This window comes from Alosa alosa, chromosome 9 (genome assembly GCF_017589495.1).
Source record: "Alosa alosa isolate M-15738 ecotype Scorff River chromosome 9, AALO_Geno_1.1, whole genome shotgun sequence".
Classification (NCBI taxonomy): Eukaryota; Metazoa; Chordata; class Actinopteri; order Clupeiformes; family Clupeidae; genus Alosa; species Alosa alosa.
The window spans coordinates 28,593,588-28,611,906 of record NC_063197.1 but is presented as its reverse complement, the minus strand read 5'-3'; the positions used below and the strand labels follow the sequence as shown (position 1 = coordinate 28,611,906).

General features: G+C 41.8%; 1 protein-coding gene across 15 annotated transcripts; it reads left to right on the top strand.

Moving 5' to 3' along the window:
* Positions 1-11,493: 11,493 nt before the first annotated feature.
* LOC125301236 (torsin-1A-interacting protein 2-like) lies at positions 11,494-18,234 on the top strand. 15 transcript variants are annotated; one of them, XM_048253652.1, is made up of 13 exons: positions 11,494-11,612; positions 12,347-12,418; positions 14,153-14,278; positions 14,898-14,990; positions 15,045-15,215; positions 15,296-15,415; positions 15,508-15,825; positions 15,908-16,027; positions 16,120-16,203; positions 16,600-16,719; positions 16,801-16,923; positions 17,032-17,405; positions 17,501-18,234. In XM_048253652.1, the coding sequence occupies exons 2-13, from the start codon at positions 12,391-12,393 to the stop codon at positions 17,888-17,890; spliced, it is 2,067 nt and encodes a 688-aa protein (XP_048109609.1). In that variant the 5' UTR covers positions 11,494-11,612; positions 12,347-12,390; the 3' UTR covers positions 17,891-18,234. The 15 variants fall into 15 exon arrangements, with proteins under 15 accessions (XP_048109609.1, XP_048109605.1, XP_048109603.1 ...); XM_048253648.1 differs by having other exon boundaries at positions 14,898-15,215; positions 15,329-15,415; XM_048253646.1 differs by having other exon boundaries at positions 14,898-15,215; positions 15,326-15,415.
* The last annotated feature ends 85 nt before the right edge of the window (positions 18,235-18,319 follow it).

The following is an 18,319-nucleotide window of genomic DNA, read 5'->3' as shown; positions in this document are numbered from 1 at the left end:
TGGATCATTGAAATCCATCTCAGACACCTGTGATAATTAGTTGCAGGTGAGCCCAATCAAAGAAAACATACTTAAGAAGGATGTACCACATTGTTAAGCATGCCACAGGTTTCAAGCAATATGGGAAAGAAAAAGGATCCCTCTGCTGCTGAAAAGCATGATATTGTGGACTACATTGGAAAAGATATGAAAACATTGGATATTTCCCAAAACGTTTGCGTGATCATCGTATTGTGAAGAAATTTGTCGCTGATTCAGAGCACAGACGGGTTCATTCAAAGGCATAATAAGGAAGGTTTCTGCCAGACAAATTCATAGAATTAAGAGAGCAGCTGCTAAAATGCCATTACAAAGCAGCAAACAGGTATTTAAAGCCGCTGTTGCCTCTGAAGTCCCATGAACCTCAAGGTGTAGGATCAGGGCCTGTTCTCCCTATACGCACACTATGCAATTTGCATATAGGGCCCCGCAAGTTAGATAGATATACTTTATTGATCCCTAGTAGTCAGGTAGAACCCCAGGATAGGTGTGACATAAGGTACTAATGCAATTTTTTTGCATAAATTGATAGTTTAGGGGATTTAGACTCAGAATCTGACGGGTGCTGCCCTTGAGCATTTTTTTAAATGACATAATTTGACACGCCCCCTTTTTTTGACCATAAAAAAATAACTAGATGCACATTACTGTATAAACCCATCATGTATGGTATCAAATGAAAGCTCTTCTCAAACAGAAATTAATGATGCCAATAAAAAACATGCTAAAAATGAATTCAAGTCCCTCCAGAGAACATAATAACTGAATTGTAAATTCAGTAAATAATAAATAAATTGTATCAACCCTCAACAATGAATCAAATAGACAAAGTTATAAGGAACAAAGTAGAACTTTCTCACAGATTCTGAAAGCAACTATATACAGAACATGTTGCCAGGCTGGCCTTGTACACATCACAAGCATCGAATGTCTCCTCCAAAAAACATTCATTCAATCAGACATTTCTCCCTCGCTGTCATCAGTATCCTCCACTGAAAGTGTAGCCATCTTCAAATTTTTATTTGCACACTGTTCACCACCTTTGCAATGGCAGTAGGTGGTGCATGGTAGTCCATCTGACTGACAGCTGCAAGAGGCCCTGGAGCATGCTGGCACTGCCTTGCATCCACAAGCAACAAGCTGTAGACCTGTTTTGGGTGCAATGTCAGTGTTGCCATGAACAGGCACAGGAATTCCATCCTCTATTTTCCGAACAAACAGGGATACATCATCAGTACACACTGAAGGTGTTTTTTTGTCAGCAGCTCTCCACAGAAGGACTTGCAGCTGTGCACGCTTGATGTGTTCCGCTGCATATTCTCTTGTTGGAGGAAGACTCTTTATTTCAGTAGAGTCTCTTTTCTTGGTGAATAGCATGTATCAAGTTACTGAGGCTTTCAACAGTCTTTCCATAGTAGAGGCAAGAAAGGAAATCCATTCCTGCCTTCATGCTCATCAGCTTCTACAGTACATATGTACAATTCTTCAAATCAAGATTCCTCTTGAGCATCAAATTGATTGCTGAGGTTTTCCCTTTGCCAAATGGATATGACACACTGTCACAATCAAACAATGCATGAACAGCCAACAAATCATAACATTTGTCTAATTTTGCAGCCATAGCATTAATGTCATTTACTTTGGGCATCCATGGCCTACTGTTTAGGGAATCGGACTTGTGACTAAAGGGTGGCCAGTTCAATCCCCGACTGGTAGGAAAAATGTGGGTGGGGGGAGTGACTTAACAGCACTCCCCCACATCCATGTGAGGTACCCACATCCGAATGAGGTGCCCTTGAGCCCTGCTCCCCAGGCCGCCAGATCAAGGGCTGCCCACTGCTCCGGGTGTGTATGTATACTCCTAGTATGCTCACTGCTCTAGGGTGTGTGTGTGTTTGAATGGGTGTACAGTCCACTGTTTGTGTGGGTGTGTTGTACACTACCCCCGAATGGGTAAAATGCAGAGCACAAATTCCTTATTGGTGGGGTCAGCCCTATGTTCCCACATTTCTAGGGTTAGGTTAGGGGAACATGATATTTGGTGGAGTGGGTGACTGTGAGTGCACTGGCCGATTGGATCCAACCACACCAACAAGGAGGGGAATAAGAATGGGATGAGGGCGACTGTCTAGAAATAAAATTATAAGTATATGGAGAATTATTTAATCAAGAAATTATGTATACTAGAAAAGGGGAAGCAAGAAGAAGAAAAATAAATAAATAAATAATTAATGAAGGGTTAAGATGAGGGGTAGGGGTTGGGTTTAGGCCAAGGGGCTGGTTAGGATAAGGGGTGGGGGGCTGGAGTCGGCCTTGGGGGTTGAGGTTAGCCTGAGGGTGGGGGTAAGGGTTAGCTGTAGGCATTGGTGTTAGCCTTAGGATAGGGGCTGGGGTTGGCCTAAGGGTTGGGGTTGGGGTTAGGCTAAGGTACTGGGGTTGGGTTAGGGGAACATGATCTTTGGTGGAGTGGGTGACTGTGAGTGCACTGGCCGATTGGATACAACCACACCAGCAAGGAAGGGAATAGGGTAGGAAGACGGCAACTGTCTAGTATAAAATAATATATATAAAGAAATATTTAATTAAGAAATTATGTATATTAGACAGGGGAGGGAAAAAGAAAATTAAAATAATAAATAATAAATAAAGAGTTAAGATGAGGGGTTGGGTTTAGGCCAAGGGGCTGATTTGGATAAGGGGTGGGGGGCTGGAGTCGGCCTTGGGGGTTGAAGTTAGCCTGAGGGTGGGGATAAGGGTTAGCCTTAGGATAGGGGCTGGGGTTGGGCTAAGGGGTTAGGCTAAGGGGTGGGGGTTGGGGTTAGGCTAAGGGGTGGGGGTTGGAATTTAGCCAAGTGGCTGGAGGTTAGGTTAAGGGATGGGGGTTGGGGTTAGGTTAAGGGATGGGGTTTGGGGTTAGGCTAAGGGGTAGGGGTTTGGGTTGGGGTTAGGCTAAGGGGTAGGGGTTTGGATTGGGGTTAGGCTAAGGGGTGGGGTTTGGAGTTTAGCCAAGTGGCTGGAGGTTAGGTTTAGGGATAGGGGTTGGGCCAAGCAGCTGGGTGGGGTTAAAACTAGGGACTGGGGCTAAAAGAAAAAGAAAAAAGTAAGTGCAAGAATTGGGGCTGAAGTGTAAAATTCATGAAAAACAACCTTTATAAATAACCACGACACTGCAAAAATAAAAGGTAAACACATCTAAATTGTGTAGGGTGAAAATAAAAAATTCAAAGTAAAAGTCCTGGTTTAGTCTAGGGGGAGTGGAAAACTGGGGTGGAGAACTTAAGAGACTAAAAAAAGGGGGGAGAGGTAATAACAAAGTAATAAATGATTAATAACATAGTAATAACAGTTTTTTTATATAAATAAATAAGACAGGACCTGGGAAAAGAGGGGAAAGAAAAAATGTAGCTTTATTGAGAACCAGAAGAAACAGAGGAGTGGATTAATTGAGACCAAGGGGGAAGAAAGTGTGAAGTTTATTGATCCAGCTCCGTTCTGCTCGTTGCCTCTGTGCTCGGGTCCAGCCGGGGTTGCTCTCGAGACCACAAATGCCAAGGTGTGCAGTGCTGTGTTGCTGGAAATGTGTGACTATGTGGGTGGTGCGTGAGTTCCTAGAAATGGTGTATAGATGCTGTTTGAGTCTGGTTTTGATTGAATGACCTGTTTCTCCTATGTACTGTAAGTGACATTTATTGCATGTGATGATGTAGACAGCATTTGTGGTGTCTAGTGAGAGGGGTGTGTTAGGGGCAGAAAGGTGTGAGTGAAGGTTGGTGATGAAGTGTTGTGGTTTGAAGAAAGAGTCCCGTGGTGATGGCTTGAGTGGGGGCTTCCTGGAGAAACGGGATCTAATGAGGAGGTCTTGGAAGGTTTTTGTTTTTACGGAAGGCTGAGATGAGTCTGTGATGTTGGAAGTGAGTGTGGGAGGACTGAAAGTGGGTGAAGTGTTGTTTGAGAGTGTGGTGCAAATGTGTGGTGGGTTGTGAAAAGGTAGTGACTAGTGGAATGAAAGGTGTGGGAGTGGGGTTGGGGTCAGGAGTGGGGTTGGGGGGGGCCATTATGGTGGGAGGGGAATTAGTGTCAGAGTGAGTGGGAGTAAGAAGGGTCAGGGTGTCTGTAAATGAATGAATTATTTTTTGCTATAATTCATATTAAAATGAATTACTGTTGAATGATTGTATTCCCGTATGTATTAAGCTACATGGCAGTTCCATAATTTATTTAATTTAATACCAAACATGACACGATTTAGCGGTATAAACTATTATGCAGCAAAAAGGAACCTAATTTGACCTTAAAGGTCACTTTGCACAAAAGGTATTTTGTTCTCTGGAGGGACCTAAACTATTTTTTTGTACTTTATTATGGTCAAAGCTGATTTCTGTATGAAAAGAGCTTTAATTTGATACCATACATGATGGGTTTATATGTTAAGGTCTATTTAGATGATTTTCTATGATCAAAAAAGGGGTGTGGCAGGTGATGCCATTTTAAAGAAAATGCTCAAGGGTGCCGGAGCGGCACCCGTCAGATTCTGAAAGGACACCCCCTTACCTATCAATTTATGCAAAAAAATTGCATTAGTACCTTTGTCACACTTATGCCCAAATTCCACAAAGTTCTACCTGACTATAGGGGAAATTCAAGGAAGTTAAGTTAATGAAGGCCCCCTCCCCCGTCTCCTCTTGAGTCAAGCTAGTGACAGACAAGTTAGTAGGCCTATACAGTTATAGCGACAGTGCGACCAAATTTCCCTCACGGGATCAAAAAAGTATATATACTTATACGTATACCTCATTGAATGAACATGAAACCGAATTACCATGCAGGGCATGAAAAACGGAAGAAACGCAACGAGAATGACAGTGGGAACAGCAGTTGGGTAAACTTGCGTTGTTCCATGGTTTGATGTCAACATGCGTTTCTCCAGCACGTGTTGCTGGTCTAGCATAGCAACACCTACCTAACAGGGAAGTGAATCCACTGATCTGTCTGCGGTTTTCTTGCCAGCCTTTCCCAGTCACAGTACAGTTGTGTACACACAAAGTTGTGAAATATGATCGCATATTTCGTTTATTTGAATGCGGGCGACGGCGACTGGCTACATTTTCTTTTTTAAATGGCCGCATCTTTAAATGCGTTCATAACGTGCAGCTCGAGATGAAACTAGCAGTTTTTCAGCAGAAACATGCGAGGACCCGTCGAAACTAATAGTGGATTTCACTCCTCCCATACATTTTTAAAATAACTAATTGTTTTACAATGTTTCAGTCAAGCTTTATAGCCTACAACTTAACGTATGCAAAATGGAAAGTAGGCCTAGCCTAATGTATTAACTTTGATTCGCTGTGCTGCATGGACAATAGATGCACATCGTAAATTAGGCCTAATAGAAGTATTAAAATGATTGTTTAAAATAGTCTACGTTTGAAAAAAATATTGAAATAATAAGAGAATCATGGGAGCCAGTTCATAGCCTATGTCTTTGGCAAGTAGCCTACTACAGACACACAGGTGAAGAACAGTCAGCCAGTAGGCTACTAGCACAACCAGACCCTTACAAAAAAACTGCATTATAAGTGTCAAACTGCAGATTTCTGAGTATGAAAACTGCAGTTTTGGTGAAAATATTTGCAGTTCTTATGCAGGGAATGCAGTATTTTAGGCACACAAAACTGCGTACTGCATAGTACTGTACTTTACTACAGAAATGCAGTATTTTGGACATGAAAATACTATACTGCACTGTAGCCTACTGTGGTGTATAACTGAACTGTACTTGAAAAAACTGCAGTTATTTTTTGCAAGGGGATATGTACAGCAAGCATCAAAAGCAAACAGCCCAGACACTGACTGGGCATTTATTGCTGTGTGAAGGTGATTCACACACAATTATGTTTCTTTCTCCAAGTCCTTTATAGGGAAAAACACTATATTTGGTAATTTCATAGACATCCAAAATGAGGTGGCATGATTGTATTGGGAGCACTGAGGTGTCAGACGATACTGTAAAAAAATGGTTACATTTTCACGCTCAGAGTTCAGGTAGGAGGGCCCCTTGGCAGGATTTTGCTTAAGGCCCCATGGAGGTCTGAACCGGCACTGTGTAGGATCCTAAAAAAAGTTTGCAAGTGTGCATAAACCTACTATTTGGCCACCCCTAAACAATGCTTACAAGCAGAAATGGTTGTAGTGGGCTCAGGAATACATGAAGACTAATTTTAAAACAGTTTTGTTAACGGAACCCTAGATGGTCCAGATGGATGGAGTAATGGATGGTTGGTGAGTGGCCACCATGTCCCAACAAGGCTGAGATGTCAGCAAGGAGGTGGCGGAGTCATGTTTTGGGCCGGAATCATGGGGAGAGAGCTGGTCGGCACCTTTAGGGTCCCCGACGGAGTGAAAATGACCTCGGCAAAGTATGTAGAGTTTCTGACTGACCACTTTCTTCCGTAGTACAAAAAGAAGAACCGTGCCTTCCGTGCAAAATCATCTTTATGCATGACAATGCACCCTCTATGCTGCAAAGGATATCTCTGGGTAATTGGCTGCTATGGGCATAAAATGAGAGAAACTCATGTGGCCCCCATCTTCCTCTGACCTCAACCCTATTGAGAACCTTTGGAGCATCAAGCAAAAGATCTATGAGGGTGGAAGGCAGTTCACATCCAAGCAGTAGCTCTGGGGGGCTATTCTGACATTCTGGCAGCTCTGGAAGGCTATTCTGCAAAGACATTAAAGCAGAAACTCTCCAAGAACTCACAAGTTCAATGGATGCATGGATTCAATTGTGAAGGTGATATCAATGAAGGGTTCCTATGTTAACATGTAACTTGGCCTGTTAAGATGTTCTTGATTGAAATAACTTTTGATTTAATTTATATCACCCCCTAATGCTACAAATTCAACAAATGACCATTTTTAGTTCTTTACAACCTATAACATGTCTTGAAACTTTGTTGTGCATAATAATTTGGAACAGTACTTTTTGATTTTTTTATTTTTGAAAAAAATACTGTTATCATTGGGAGGTTTGTTCAATAAAATTCGAATTATACTGTAACGGTTAATGACTTGCAAATTATACATTTGCATCAATTAAGGAAAATCTGAGAAAAATGTAATTTGCATAATAATTTGGAACGCAGTGTATACAAGTAGGCCTAGCGGTTAAATTCCCGAATCAGTTGGAAAAACAGACATGACACAGACCGTCACATAGTGCAAAAACTCAAGTATTTAAGTAGTCATGGCAGAGTCCACAAGCAGTCGGGAGGCCTGCAAAAGCAAATTAATTATGGCACAAGCTATTGGCACCCAGGTACAGCCTAAGCCATCAATGCCATTTGTAGGCCTGGGGGAAACTATTTACACCCCAGTGTAGGCCTAGGCCTGGCATAGTAGACACCTGCACCTGAGTGTTTCTCAGCATTTACAGTCCTGTACAGTCTGATGGCTCCTGCAGAAAAAAATTACGACATCTGAGCTAAAATTTGCTAAAGATGCTCTTTTGCCTTGTTAGCATATTGTGCATTCTGTCGTTTGCCATCTCCTGGCCTGGTGTGTCCAGCTTGTATCCAGTGACCGATCATCAAGCCTTCTCAATGATCTTATTCAGTCTGCGTCCTTTGCTATGATGACTTTGCTTTGCTGTAAGCTTAGTGCCTGGTTTCTTTCACACACACCTTTGGGAATTGTGGCCAAATAGTTCCGTCTTTGTTTCATCAGACCAGATGATTTTACTTCTCATGGTCTGAGAGTCGTTCAGGAGCTTTTTGGGAAACTCACAGCAAAAATGGCTTCTATCTGTCCACTCTATCATAAAGGCGTGATTGGTGGAGTGATGTACTGATGGTTGTCCTTTTTTACTCTGAATACTTTCTGTATGCACTGTATAGGCCTAGCCAGTGCAGGAGAGTGTGGCATCAGGCCAGGCGCCAGCTGTTGCGGGCAACTAGAGGAAAACAGACCGTAACAGGATTGCACAAGTGCACTACACCGCTGAAGGTACACACTTTCCATACATCTAGGAGCATCTTACTAGATGCTATCGGCTACTTGTGTCACTTTTGTTCTATGATCTTTAATAAGCGACATTCAAGGTATCCAATGTTTTTTTTTCTGAAAAAAAAAATGTGAAACAATAATGTAATCTTAATAACTGCATGTTGTATATTATTTAATAAAAAATATGTATCTCCATTGGTGCCACTGTCCTCATCACCTGAGGCCATAGAATCCTTGTTTCAGAGGATCATGGATAAAGACTGTGCAGCCTCTAGCTCTAGCTGTAGCCTCTGCAGGGGCCACTCTGCTGCACCTGTGGGCCTACAACACCCATCTGCCCCTGCAGCACCTGTAGGCCTAAAACACCCATCTGCCCCTACAGCACCATAGGCCTACAACACTCATCTGTAGCGAATCTGGACTTCGCATATTTTACTCTAGTGAGCTACAGATGTAAATTAGCCCAAGGCTAACTCTGGTGCAATGCATCAAATGTTTACATTTATGTTTTAATTGCACACTGTCCCTTACAAATAAATTGAAACTGAAACTGAAGCTGTCACATTAGTTTTCTGTTGCTCTAGAAGTTCAGCTCATGGCCAGAAGTTCAGTTTGGTGTTGTGTTGTACATAAAGATTTGGTTCAGTCTTCATACTGAAGTTGGGGCATGAGAGGATTGTGGCTTAAGCACTTTCATTTTAGGATAAAGGCGTAAATGCTGTGGTGACAAGTCCTAGCTGTTTTACAGACCTGAAAAAAAAGTATGGAAATCTGGGCGGAGGACACTTTTCCAAATGGGGTTTTGAGCAGTTGTATCAAAACCAGAGCTGAACAAATGACACACCATAACAAAAAGGTTGACACAGAAAAAGTTTTTTGTGCATTACACACAGCATGTTCAGTGCCGTTCTGTGCCGACTTGTTGGTATTGTAACCGAGACGAGGGCTTTGTGTAGGGATGTAACGATTACCGGTATAATGGTAAACCGCGATAAAAATGTTGACGATAACAATTACCGTTTTCATTTCAAATATCATGATTATCACGGTTGATTTACCGCGGTGTGGAAACCGTGTGTTTAATCCTTCCCAGCTTCATCTGAGCCTGCTTTTGACATACAGTAGGCCTGGTGCAATGAAACAAAACTGGTACCCTACTGATTCTGTTGTCTAATTGATGGTTTTACGATTCGTATTAGGCTACTCCTGATTTTAAAAGGCTGAACTTTTTCAATGCAAAATGTGCACTGTATCATGTAGCCACTCTGCGTCTTTTTATGTTCGCGTCCACATTAAATCCATTCCCCTCACGTTATCAGGAGAATACAGTAGCCTAAAGTTTTATTTTGAACGCTTACTTTAGTCTCACTCATTGCATCCAAATAACAGAAATAGCAAACTCCAAGTTATGGTAGGGTAAGTTAAGCTATAAGCACATAGCCAATTAAACATGAAGAAAAAAGTGAACGGGACACTTTTTGAAACTATTTCAGCTTGTGTAGGCCTATCAGTGCTTTCTGAACACACTTTTAGAAATACCGTGATAATACCGAAAACCGTGATAATTTTGGTCACTATAACTGTGAGGTTAAATTTTCATACCGTTACATCCCTAGCTGTGTGTAATTTTTTGCTTAAAAGTTTTTGCTCTTCGATCGATAACCTCCTCCCCCCTGTACTCATATTTATCTCTTGTCTGTGATTTTGGTTAGGCCTACTAGTTACTCTAACTTTCTGATTTTGTTGTATTGATATTGTTGTATTTCAGTTAGTGATGGTCTAATCAGCCACTATTTAAGTTTGTCCTTTGTGTCAGTTTAGCAGTTGATGTTGGAGGGTTGGCTTCTGTTTATTTTTTTATTTTATTTAATTCAAGTGTTTAGTCATTTTGGGAAATAGACCCATCTTTTCTTTGAACCTTCAAACCTGTCTCCACTGCTCAATCCCTCACACATTGAGGGGGGAAAGGCAATAAGGCCATCCTTAAAAATATTTTCGTTTGCCGTAACCCGACCGACCCTGTCAATTTAGAACCGACCCACATATTTATTTTTTCCCCTTTTAGTCCGACCGACTTGCCGGTTGTAAACTTGCGTTAAGACCGACCGATTTTTTTTTTACTCTAAACAACCAATACAAAATAAAATACTACTTATTTTAGTAGGCCTGTGTTTTGAATCTACATTCAGGCATTCAAATTAAACCTTCAAACCTGAAACATCCCAAAACAATAGCACCCATATAATTGTTGCTGTTTTGAGAAGTATTTCTTTTCTTATGCAAGCATCAATCCAAAAGTAATGAAACTAATTATATCTTACATTACTAAAGCAGTCCTCTGATGTGCATGTCACAAAATATTTAAGTGAAAGGCATGTATAACAAAGGCAATTTAAATGATGAGCCTTATGTGGGCCTCAGGTGAGATACAAGTCAGTTACATCACAAGATACAAGGAGGTTTATTTATATAAAGGGCTCCCCTAACACTGTTAAAACCCGTAATCACCATGACCAAAATTGAATCTTGAAAAAAAAAAATATTGACCTACCTACCGATTTTTTTTTTTTTTTTTGGCTGTTACTGCAAACAAGAATATTTTTAAGGATGGCCTAAATGCTGTAGATACAAGGATACAAGGAGGTTTATTTATATAAAGGGCTCCCCTAACACTGTTAAAACATAGGGGCTGATAGCGGTTGCATCAAAGATCCTTGATTACTAGCTCCGCTATAGATAGATAGATAGATAGATAGATAGATAGATAGATAGATAGATAGACTGACTGACTGACTGACTGACTGACTGACTGACTGACTGACTTACTTACTTACTTACTTGATCCCTAGGGGAATCCTCTCTGGGAACCCTCTCTGGTTGCATGCTTAAGTGTATTGTGGTTGCATGCTTAAGTGTATTGTGGTTGCATGTGTGTTAAAGTGATGCTGTCTGAGAGAGAATATAACACCATACATTTCTGCCATGCACTCATGCTGACATTTGTCACTAATTAATTTCCCATCTGTCAGCTTAATTGCCCTGTGTGTGGGCATATTTGTCCACAATCAATCATTGTGTCGGGTAAAGCAGTTTTTTTTAACTGGTAGTGACTCAAAGACCACCATTCTGAAATCATTGTGAAAGCAACCTCAGTACCACTTTTAATAAAGAAAATAAATAGTTTGTACGTTTACGTGTAGTGACGTTGTGAAAAATAGGGGCCAGCTGCAACACCTTTACAGACCACCAGGGGCCACTCCAACAAAAACGACCCAGAGCAAATTCCTATTAGACACTCTCTGATATAAATTCATAAACAAAGAATTTTGAAGCTTGGTCCCAGGAAAAGCAGCTCTGAGGTGGCCATGAAACATTTTATTTCGAGGGGGGAAACACCACAGACAATAAAAGAAAACACCACAGCAAAACGTTCTCTGACGGAACGTCCCCTTCCTAGAGAATAAAAGCCGGAAGAGTGTGCATTCGTGATTTACGTCCCTTACTACAACTGTATCAAAAGTATAGTTCCTGCCGAAAATGCAGTCCAACCGGAGAGATATACGACATTGGTGAGTGTTTTGCTTTCGCTTTGTTGGTCGTAACGGCAAATAAGTCATTATCATTGGTCATAATCCGCAACTAAAGTTCTTTCTATGAGCTCAACACGGAGGACAACAGTGTGCCTTTACTTGGCACATATTGATAAGAGCGGACACTCGACCTAGCTCCCAAGATTATAGCTAACCGCGTTAGCTGGCTATGTTAGACAGTAATGGTAACGCCAATTTTGGTTTCTTTCTTCGTTAACTATAGAGGAATCACTGATCTTTTGGCAAAAATGGCGTGCTTGATTTAGTGTATGGGACCTCGTGTGAACATACAGTTTGCAGATATAACGTTAGGGGAAATGTCAAACGAATGATACAATATCCGCTGTAACAATACAGTCTAACAATAACAATAATAGTCTAACAATAAATAAACTGACTATCATCAAATACATTACTATGCATGCATGCATGCCACTAAGATTTACTTAATTGCAACATGCCTGGCAAAAGTTGTCGATGTCAAGCTGAATGTACGCCCTCTTGGGAGTTGCTGTCAAACCATAATGGGCCAATACTTCTTCATTAGGCCTATTATGATCTTTGACCTGCTGTTGTGTGTTGTTAGTTGGCTGGCGGGACCAGCAATACAGTTGTCTTGTAGTGCTGTACTTTGGAATAGAGTAATCTTGAAATTTCTTTGGGTTCGTATTTTTTTTTTTTTACCTTATTCTTAAGGTTTTCCTTATTCTTAGGTAACCGTTGACATCTTGGATGGTTGACATATTTTCCCAGTGAGATGCAGGACTCCAGTCACTCTAATGAAGGTACATTTATTTCCTTACTTCCAAGTGTGACCTGGTTCTTGACCAGTTCCAAAGACTATTTCAGGTAAGTCTACTGTAGGCCTAATATTTGTGCTATGTCATTGGCAAGCTCTTGAGACACACAGGGATCTAGGTCTAGGCTTAATTTCTAAGAGTTTCAAATTCTTGAAGTAGCTGTGTTCAGGAAAGTTTGATTGATTATTTTGAGTCAGCTTTTTAAATCAATCTACTGCTTACCGGTATTTATGTTTCTGTTATAATCCTAGAAGTCATTCCGTGTCCAATCAGTTAAGGTTGTCGCTGCACTGTCTCAGATGTTGTTCAAACCTTGTTTGTGGGTTTGAAAACTAAGGCCTATACATATTTTAGTTCAAATCCTATGTCTTTTTGAAATGAAGTAGAGATATAACAATGTAATTAACAAAGTATATGTATCTATGAAGGAAACATGGTGCAACATTGAACATTTGTAGGCAATATTATATGCCTGAATCGAACTGTTCCCATATAGATTTTCACCAAGTTGTACTCCTCATTTCTTCACGTTCACATGATGTGTATACTTCACATATAGTCTAAGTAAGGGATAATGTATAGAACGCCGGTCATTATGGGGAAAATAAGTCCCGACAGGGTGAACCGGACCCCGACGAATGACCGGCGTTCTATACATTATCCCGCTTATTATACGACTACTTGCCAAAACGAAAAAATAAACTCCATGATATGTCTCTTTACACTTATTTGTTACCGTTTCGTCGTGGCTTTTGCTGAGAAACAAATAGTTCGCAACACAATCAAACATTCTTTAGAACACAGCTGATCAACCGTCTGCTTTCACTTTTGAATGAAGTTCCAAGCACAAACTCCGTTGCCATTGACAGCGATCATTCTTGTTTTCAGAGGTCCTTTCCCAAGAAATAATGACCGCTAGAACTTTCGGAAAAATTAATAAAGTGCTGTATTTGCAGACAAATTGAATATAAAGTTGAATTGTAGCAGACACTTTAGCAGACACTTTTATCCAAAAGCTTCAGACTCACGGCAGTTTTGGCAATCAAACAGTGGCAATCAAACAAATACTGATGTCACGTGGGAACAAAAAAGACTTTACAATACCCTCAATATCACACTTTTTTTCTTTTTTTTTTTGCTCATTGTTCTGAATTTAGGGGCTTATATAAAATCAGTGCTCACTTCATATTCAAAATCATACTTTTAATGGTCAAGTCATACTGAGAATATGTTTGTCTTCCATCCAACAAAGTTTGGTCAGGCTAGGAATAACAAGTCATTTTTAGAGTGTTTACAATCCAAGGGCATAGACAATTCTGAAAATATTGGAATTGAACAAAATGATTTTACAGGTGTTCGTTGTAGGACCTAAACATTATTTAGACACATTTTTGAGCCGGTGTTACAACCATTTTCCTGGATTTTGTCTGATTTGACACAGGATTACCCTTATTCCTATTGTGAAAAGAACTTTTCACTATAGTCCAACAGCTGTATGTGTATTTGTGTGTGTGAGTGTGTATTAGTTACTTAGAAACAATCTTGTGGTGTTTATTGATGTTTGAAGCTGATGAAATAAATGCAGATGCTTTATTAGACTAAGGCAACTTGAGTAGGGAGGAATTAGAAGGTAGAGGAGTTCAAAGCACTTTCACTTCTTGCCTTTTAGAACCGCTATCTGTTGGTGACTTGCTGAGTTCTTTCTCTCATTTCCTTAAGGCCTGGATGGAAAGGCACTGGAGACCAATGAGCAGAAGACAAGTGTAGGAGGAAAAGATGGAGAGAGCACTGAAGATGGATCATTAGATCTTTCATCCTCCATTGCAGTGAAATCAACACCATCAGGTAAGAGCCCCTGATGACCATAGGTTGGAGTAGCAGACACTGAACAGCCTGCACAGGTTTCACAGGATACAATTACAAATCAGATAACTACACTCTTTCCCTCTTTATCACTTTAACACTTTATCTTAAATCTTAAATCTTAAATCTTTATCACTTTAACACTTTATCTTAAATCTTAAATCTTAAATCTTTATCACTTTATCACTTTATTGACGTCTAGCTCTACCACCGGTACGCTCAAGCCAATCCAAACTTTTCTCATCTGTTGTTCCTCGTTGGTGGAACACACTGCCAGTTCCCACAAGGGCAGGGACATCCTTTTCCACTTTCAAAAAACTCCTGAAGACCCAGCTCTTTAGAGAACATCTACTCTCATAGCAACACTTACAACAAGTCTTACTGATCCTAGCACTCACCAGCCGTTAAACTGACAAGTAACTGTTAAAATACAGCACTCACCGACGCACTTATTCTTCCTGTACTCTAATGTGGTTTTTTTTTAAACTGTCCTAAAATTGTGAGAATTGTTCTAAAACTTACTGTTTACCATGTTGTTAGTCGCTTTGGTTAAAAAAGCGTCAGCCAAAAATGTAATGTAATGTAATGTAATCTTTATCAGACTCAAATGGGGATTCAACAGCAGAGGACCTGAGACATTCGGGCAAAGTTGAAGTAAATGAGGCAGGAGATGCAGCAATTGGAATAGGAGGAGGAGTTGAGAAAGCTGGAGGAGTTGAGAAAGCTGGAGGAGTTGAGAAAGCTGGAGGAGTTGAGAAAGCTGGAGGAGTTGAGAAAGCTGGAGGAGTTGAGAAAGCTGGAGGAGTTGAGCAAGACACAGCAGGAGCCGGAGGGGCTGCTGCAACAGCAGACGCAGGAGATCAAGAAGAACATGCAACAGAAGGTGGAAAGCATGCAGACACAGCTGTGCACAACGATGGTAGGGGAGACATTTGAATAGCTGAAACGTTTTTTTTTTCCCCCTCTTAATTTCTCTCATAGCTTTACATAACCATACAGCCACATGGCTGACTTCTCTCCTGAAAACAGTAGATGCAGAAACTGTGTGTGAAGATGCAGAAGAGCCACTTTCAGTGCCTGCTGGACCAGAAACAGAAGCTGGAGGCGACACTGCCATAGGTAAAGGCCCTTCTGTAACAGTCTTGTGTTCCTCCTATTCTCTTACTGCTATTCTTTAAGAGTTTAAGTCACTAATGGCCAGCTCCTCTCAGAACCAACAGATGAAAACATTGCAGCAGCAGATGCAGCGCCTGAGGCAGGAGATGCAGCAATTGGAATAGGAGGAGGAGTTGAGAAAGCTGGAGGAGTTGAGAAAGCTGGAGGAGTTGAGAAAGCTGGAGGAGTTGAGAAAGCTGGAGGAGTTGAGAAAGCTGGAGGAGTTGAGAAAGCTGGAGGAGTTGAGAAAGCTGGAGGAGTTGAGCAAGACACAGCAGGAGCCGGAGGGGCTGCTGCAACAGCAGACGCAGGAGATCAAGAAGAACATGCAACAGAAGGTGGAAAGCATGCAGACACAGCTGTGCACAACGATGGTAGGGGAGACATTTGAATAGCTGAAACGTTTTTTTTTTTTTCCCCTCTTAATTTCTCTCATAGCTTTACATAACCATACAGCCACATGGCTGACTTCTCTCCTGAAAACAGTAGATGCAGAAACTGTGTGTGAAGATGCAGAAGAGCCACTTTCAGTGCCTGCTGGACCAGAAACAGAAGCAGGAGGCGACACTGCCATAGGTAAAGGCCCTTCTGTAACAGTCTTGTGTTCCTCCTATTCTCTTACTGCTATTCTTTAAGAGTTTAAGTCACTAATGGCCAGCTCCTCTCACAACCAACAGATGAAAACATTGCAGCTGCAGATGCAGCACGCGAAGGAGGGACAGAGGCCACAGCTGTGGATGCTGGAGCAGAAGGTAATTAATACCAGTGGTGCAATGAGGGGCAGCCGTGGCCTACAGGTTAGCGCTTCGGACTTGTAACGGGTTGCCGGTTCGAACCCCGACCAGTAGGCACGGCTGAAGTGCCCTTGAGCAAGGCACCTAACTGCCCCTCACTGCTCCCCGAGCGCCGCTGTTGTTGCAGGCAGCTCACTGCGCCGGGATTAGTGTGTGTTTCACCTCACTGTGTGCTGAGTGCAGAGACCAAATTTTCCTTCACGGGATCAAAAGAGTATATATACTTATATATATAAAAGTAACCCAACAAATGGTAGAGCGCCAGTGATTGGGGAGGGGTCTTGTTTTCTCCATTCCTCTAACAATTGTTTGTTCAAATTGTGAAGTTATGGCTGTATTCTCTCCTATAACCAGCAGATGCAGCAATTCAAAGTGAAGATGCATCAGACAAAATAAAAATAAAAACAGAGACCCCTCCTGCAGGAGCAGTACCAACAGCAGGATGTGACACTGGTATGAAGACAAGCCTAAAAGGTTACATGCGCCACATTTCCCCCTTCCTCCTGCAACTGCTCTTGCATAGTATTAAATACTCAATACTCACTACACTTCCAGGTGATGCCGAACTGAGAAAAAAAACCCAGGCTAAGGTGCAGGAAAGAACACAGACAACACAAACAACAGAAGTGGAAGAGACCGATCAGAGAGCTCTTCCAGAAACAAAATCAACACTACACGGTAAGAACTTCTATTCACCCAATTCACTTGTGTAAATACATTTAACATTCGCAGTCTTCACACAACAAACTCTTTAGTAATTCGATTCCCTCTTTTCTTTTTTCCCAGTACCGGTGGGGCTGGCTATAGGAGCCGTGTTCATAGCGATCGCTGTGGCGGCACTGTGTTACCGGCCTGCTGCTGAGTCAAGAAAGCCAACCCTGAACAGAGTGGAAGTGTTCCAGGAGGAGATGGTGAAGGTTGAGCAGAGCTTCCGCAATCAGCGGTCAGAGCTTTGGCGGCGCAGCCGCATACACCTCCAGCGCCACCTGAATTCCACCAAGCCCAGCGAGCCGGTCAGCCTGATCTTGGTGGGGGGCCGCAAAGCAGAGAGGACCCTGAAGTGCCTGGCTGTACGCCTGGCTGAAGCCTTCTCCTCGTCCCTCAATGGATCTGTGCTTCAGGTGGACGGCAGCAGTCTGGCCAACATGGACCACGACAAGGTGAGTAACCTCGTCAACAAACTGGCATGACATGCAGTGGTCAAGATCGGCAGCTGAAATCACACATTTCCCTATTTTAATTATATCTTTCTTAGGTTAAGCTAGATCTGGACAACCAGCTGAAAGAAGCCTTTATGGGCGACAAGCCGGCTGCCGTCATCCACCGCCTGGAAGAGCTGCCGCCGAGCTCCACGCTCATCTTCTACCGCTACTGCGACCACGAGAACGCTGCCTACAAGGATCCTTTCCTGGCCTTCACCATGCTCCTGCCTCAGGACGCCGTGGATCCAGGGTTCAGCATGAGTCAAGTGGAAGACATGGCACACAGCCACCTCCACCAAAAGTACCTGACCTCAGATCAGCCGGACACTTTTGACAGAATGGACGTGGACAAGCTGAGTGGGCTGTGGAGCCGCATATCCCATCTTATACTGCCTGTGAATATGGAGGAGCACATGGAGAAAGGTGGCTGTGACAGGAAGTGATAATGACACTGGAGGATCATGGACTCCTCTATTATCACCGAAAGAGATAATAATGAATGAGAGAGAATAAGTCTGAGTAATGGAGAGGGCATGTCAGTCCTTCAGATTCGTCCTCGGTCTTTCCTGATTTAGTGAGGGATGAGTCCTTAACTTCACTTGCACTTTTGTCGCTATAAAGAAAGAGACGCTTAACACTTTGGAAGTGATTGAAGAGTAATGTGAAGGCGAATTAAGAAAGCATTCCAAAGTGTAAAAAAAAAAAAATTTGAAGTGTTCTTAGTTTTAATAAATTTCATGTGATTACTTCAAATGTGCCTTTTAAATAAAAAAAATAATAAATGCAATTAGATGTGTGGTTCCTGTTATATTTTTAAACAAACCTCAGAGTTCCAAAGGATCATATTGTGTACATATATATATATATATATA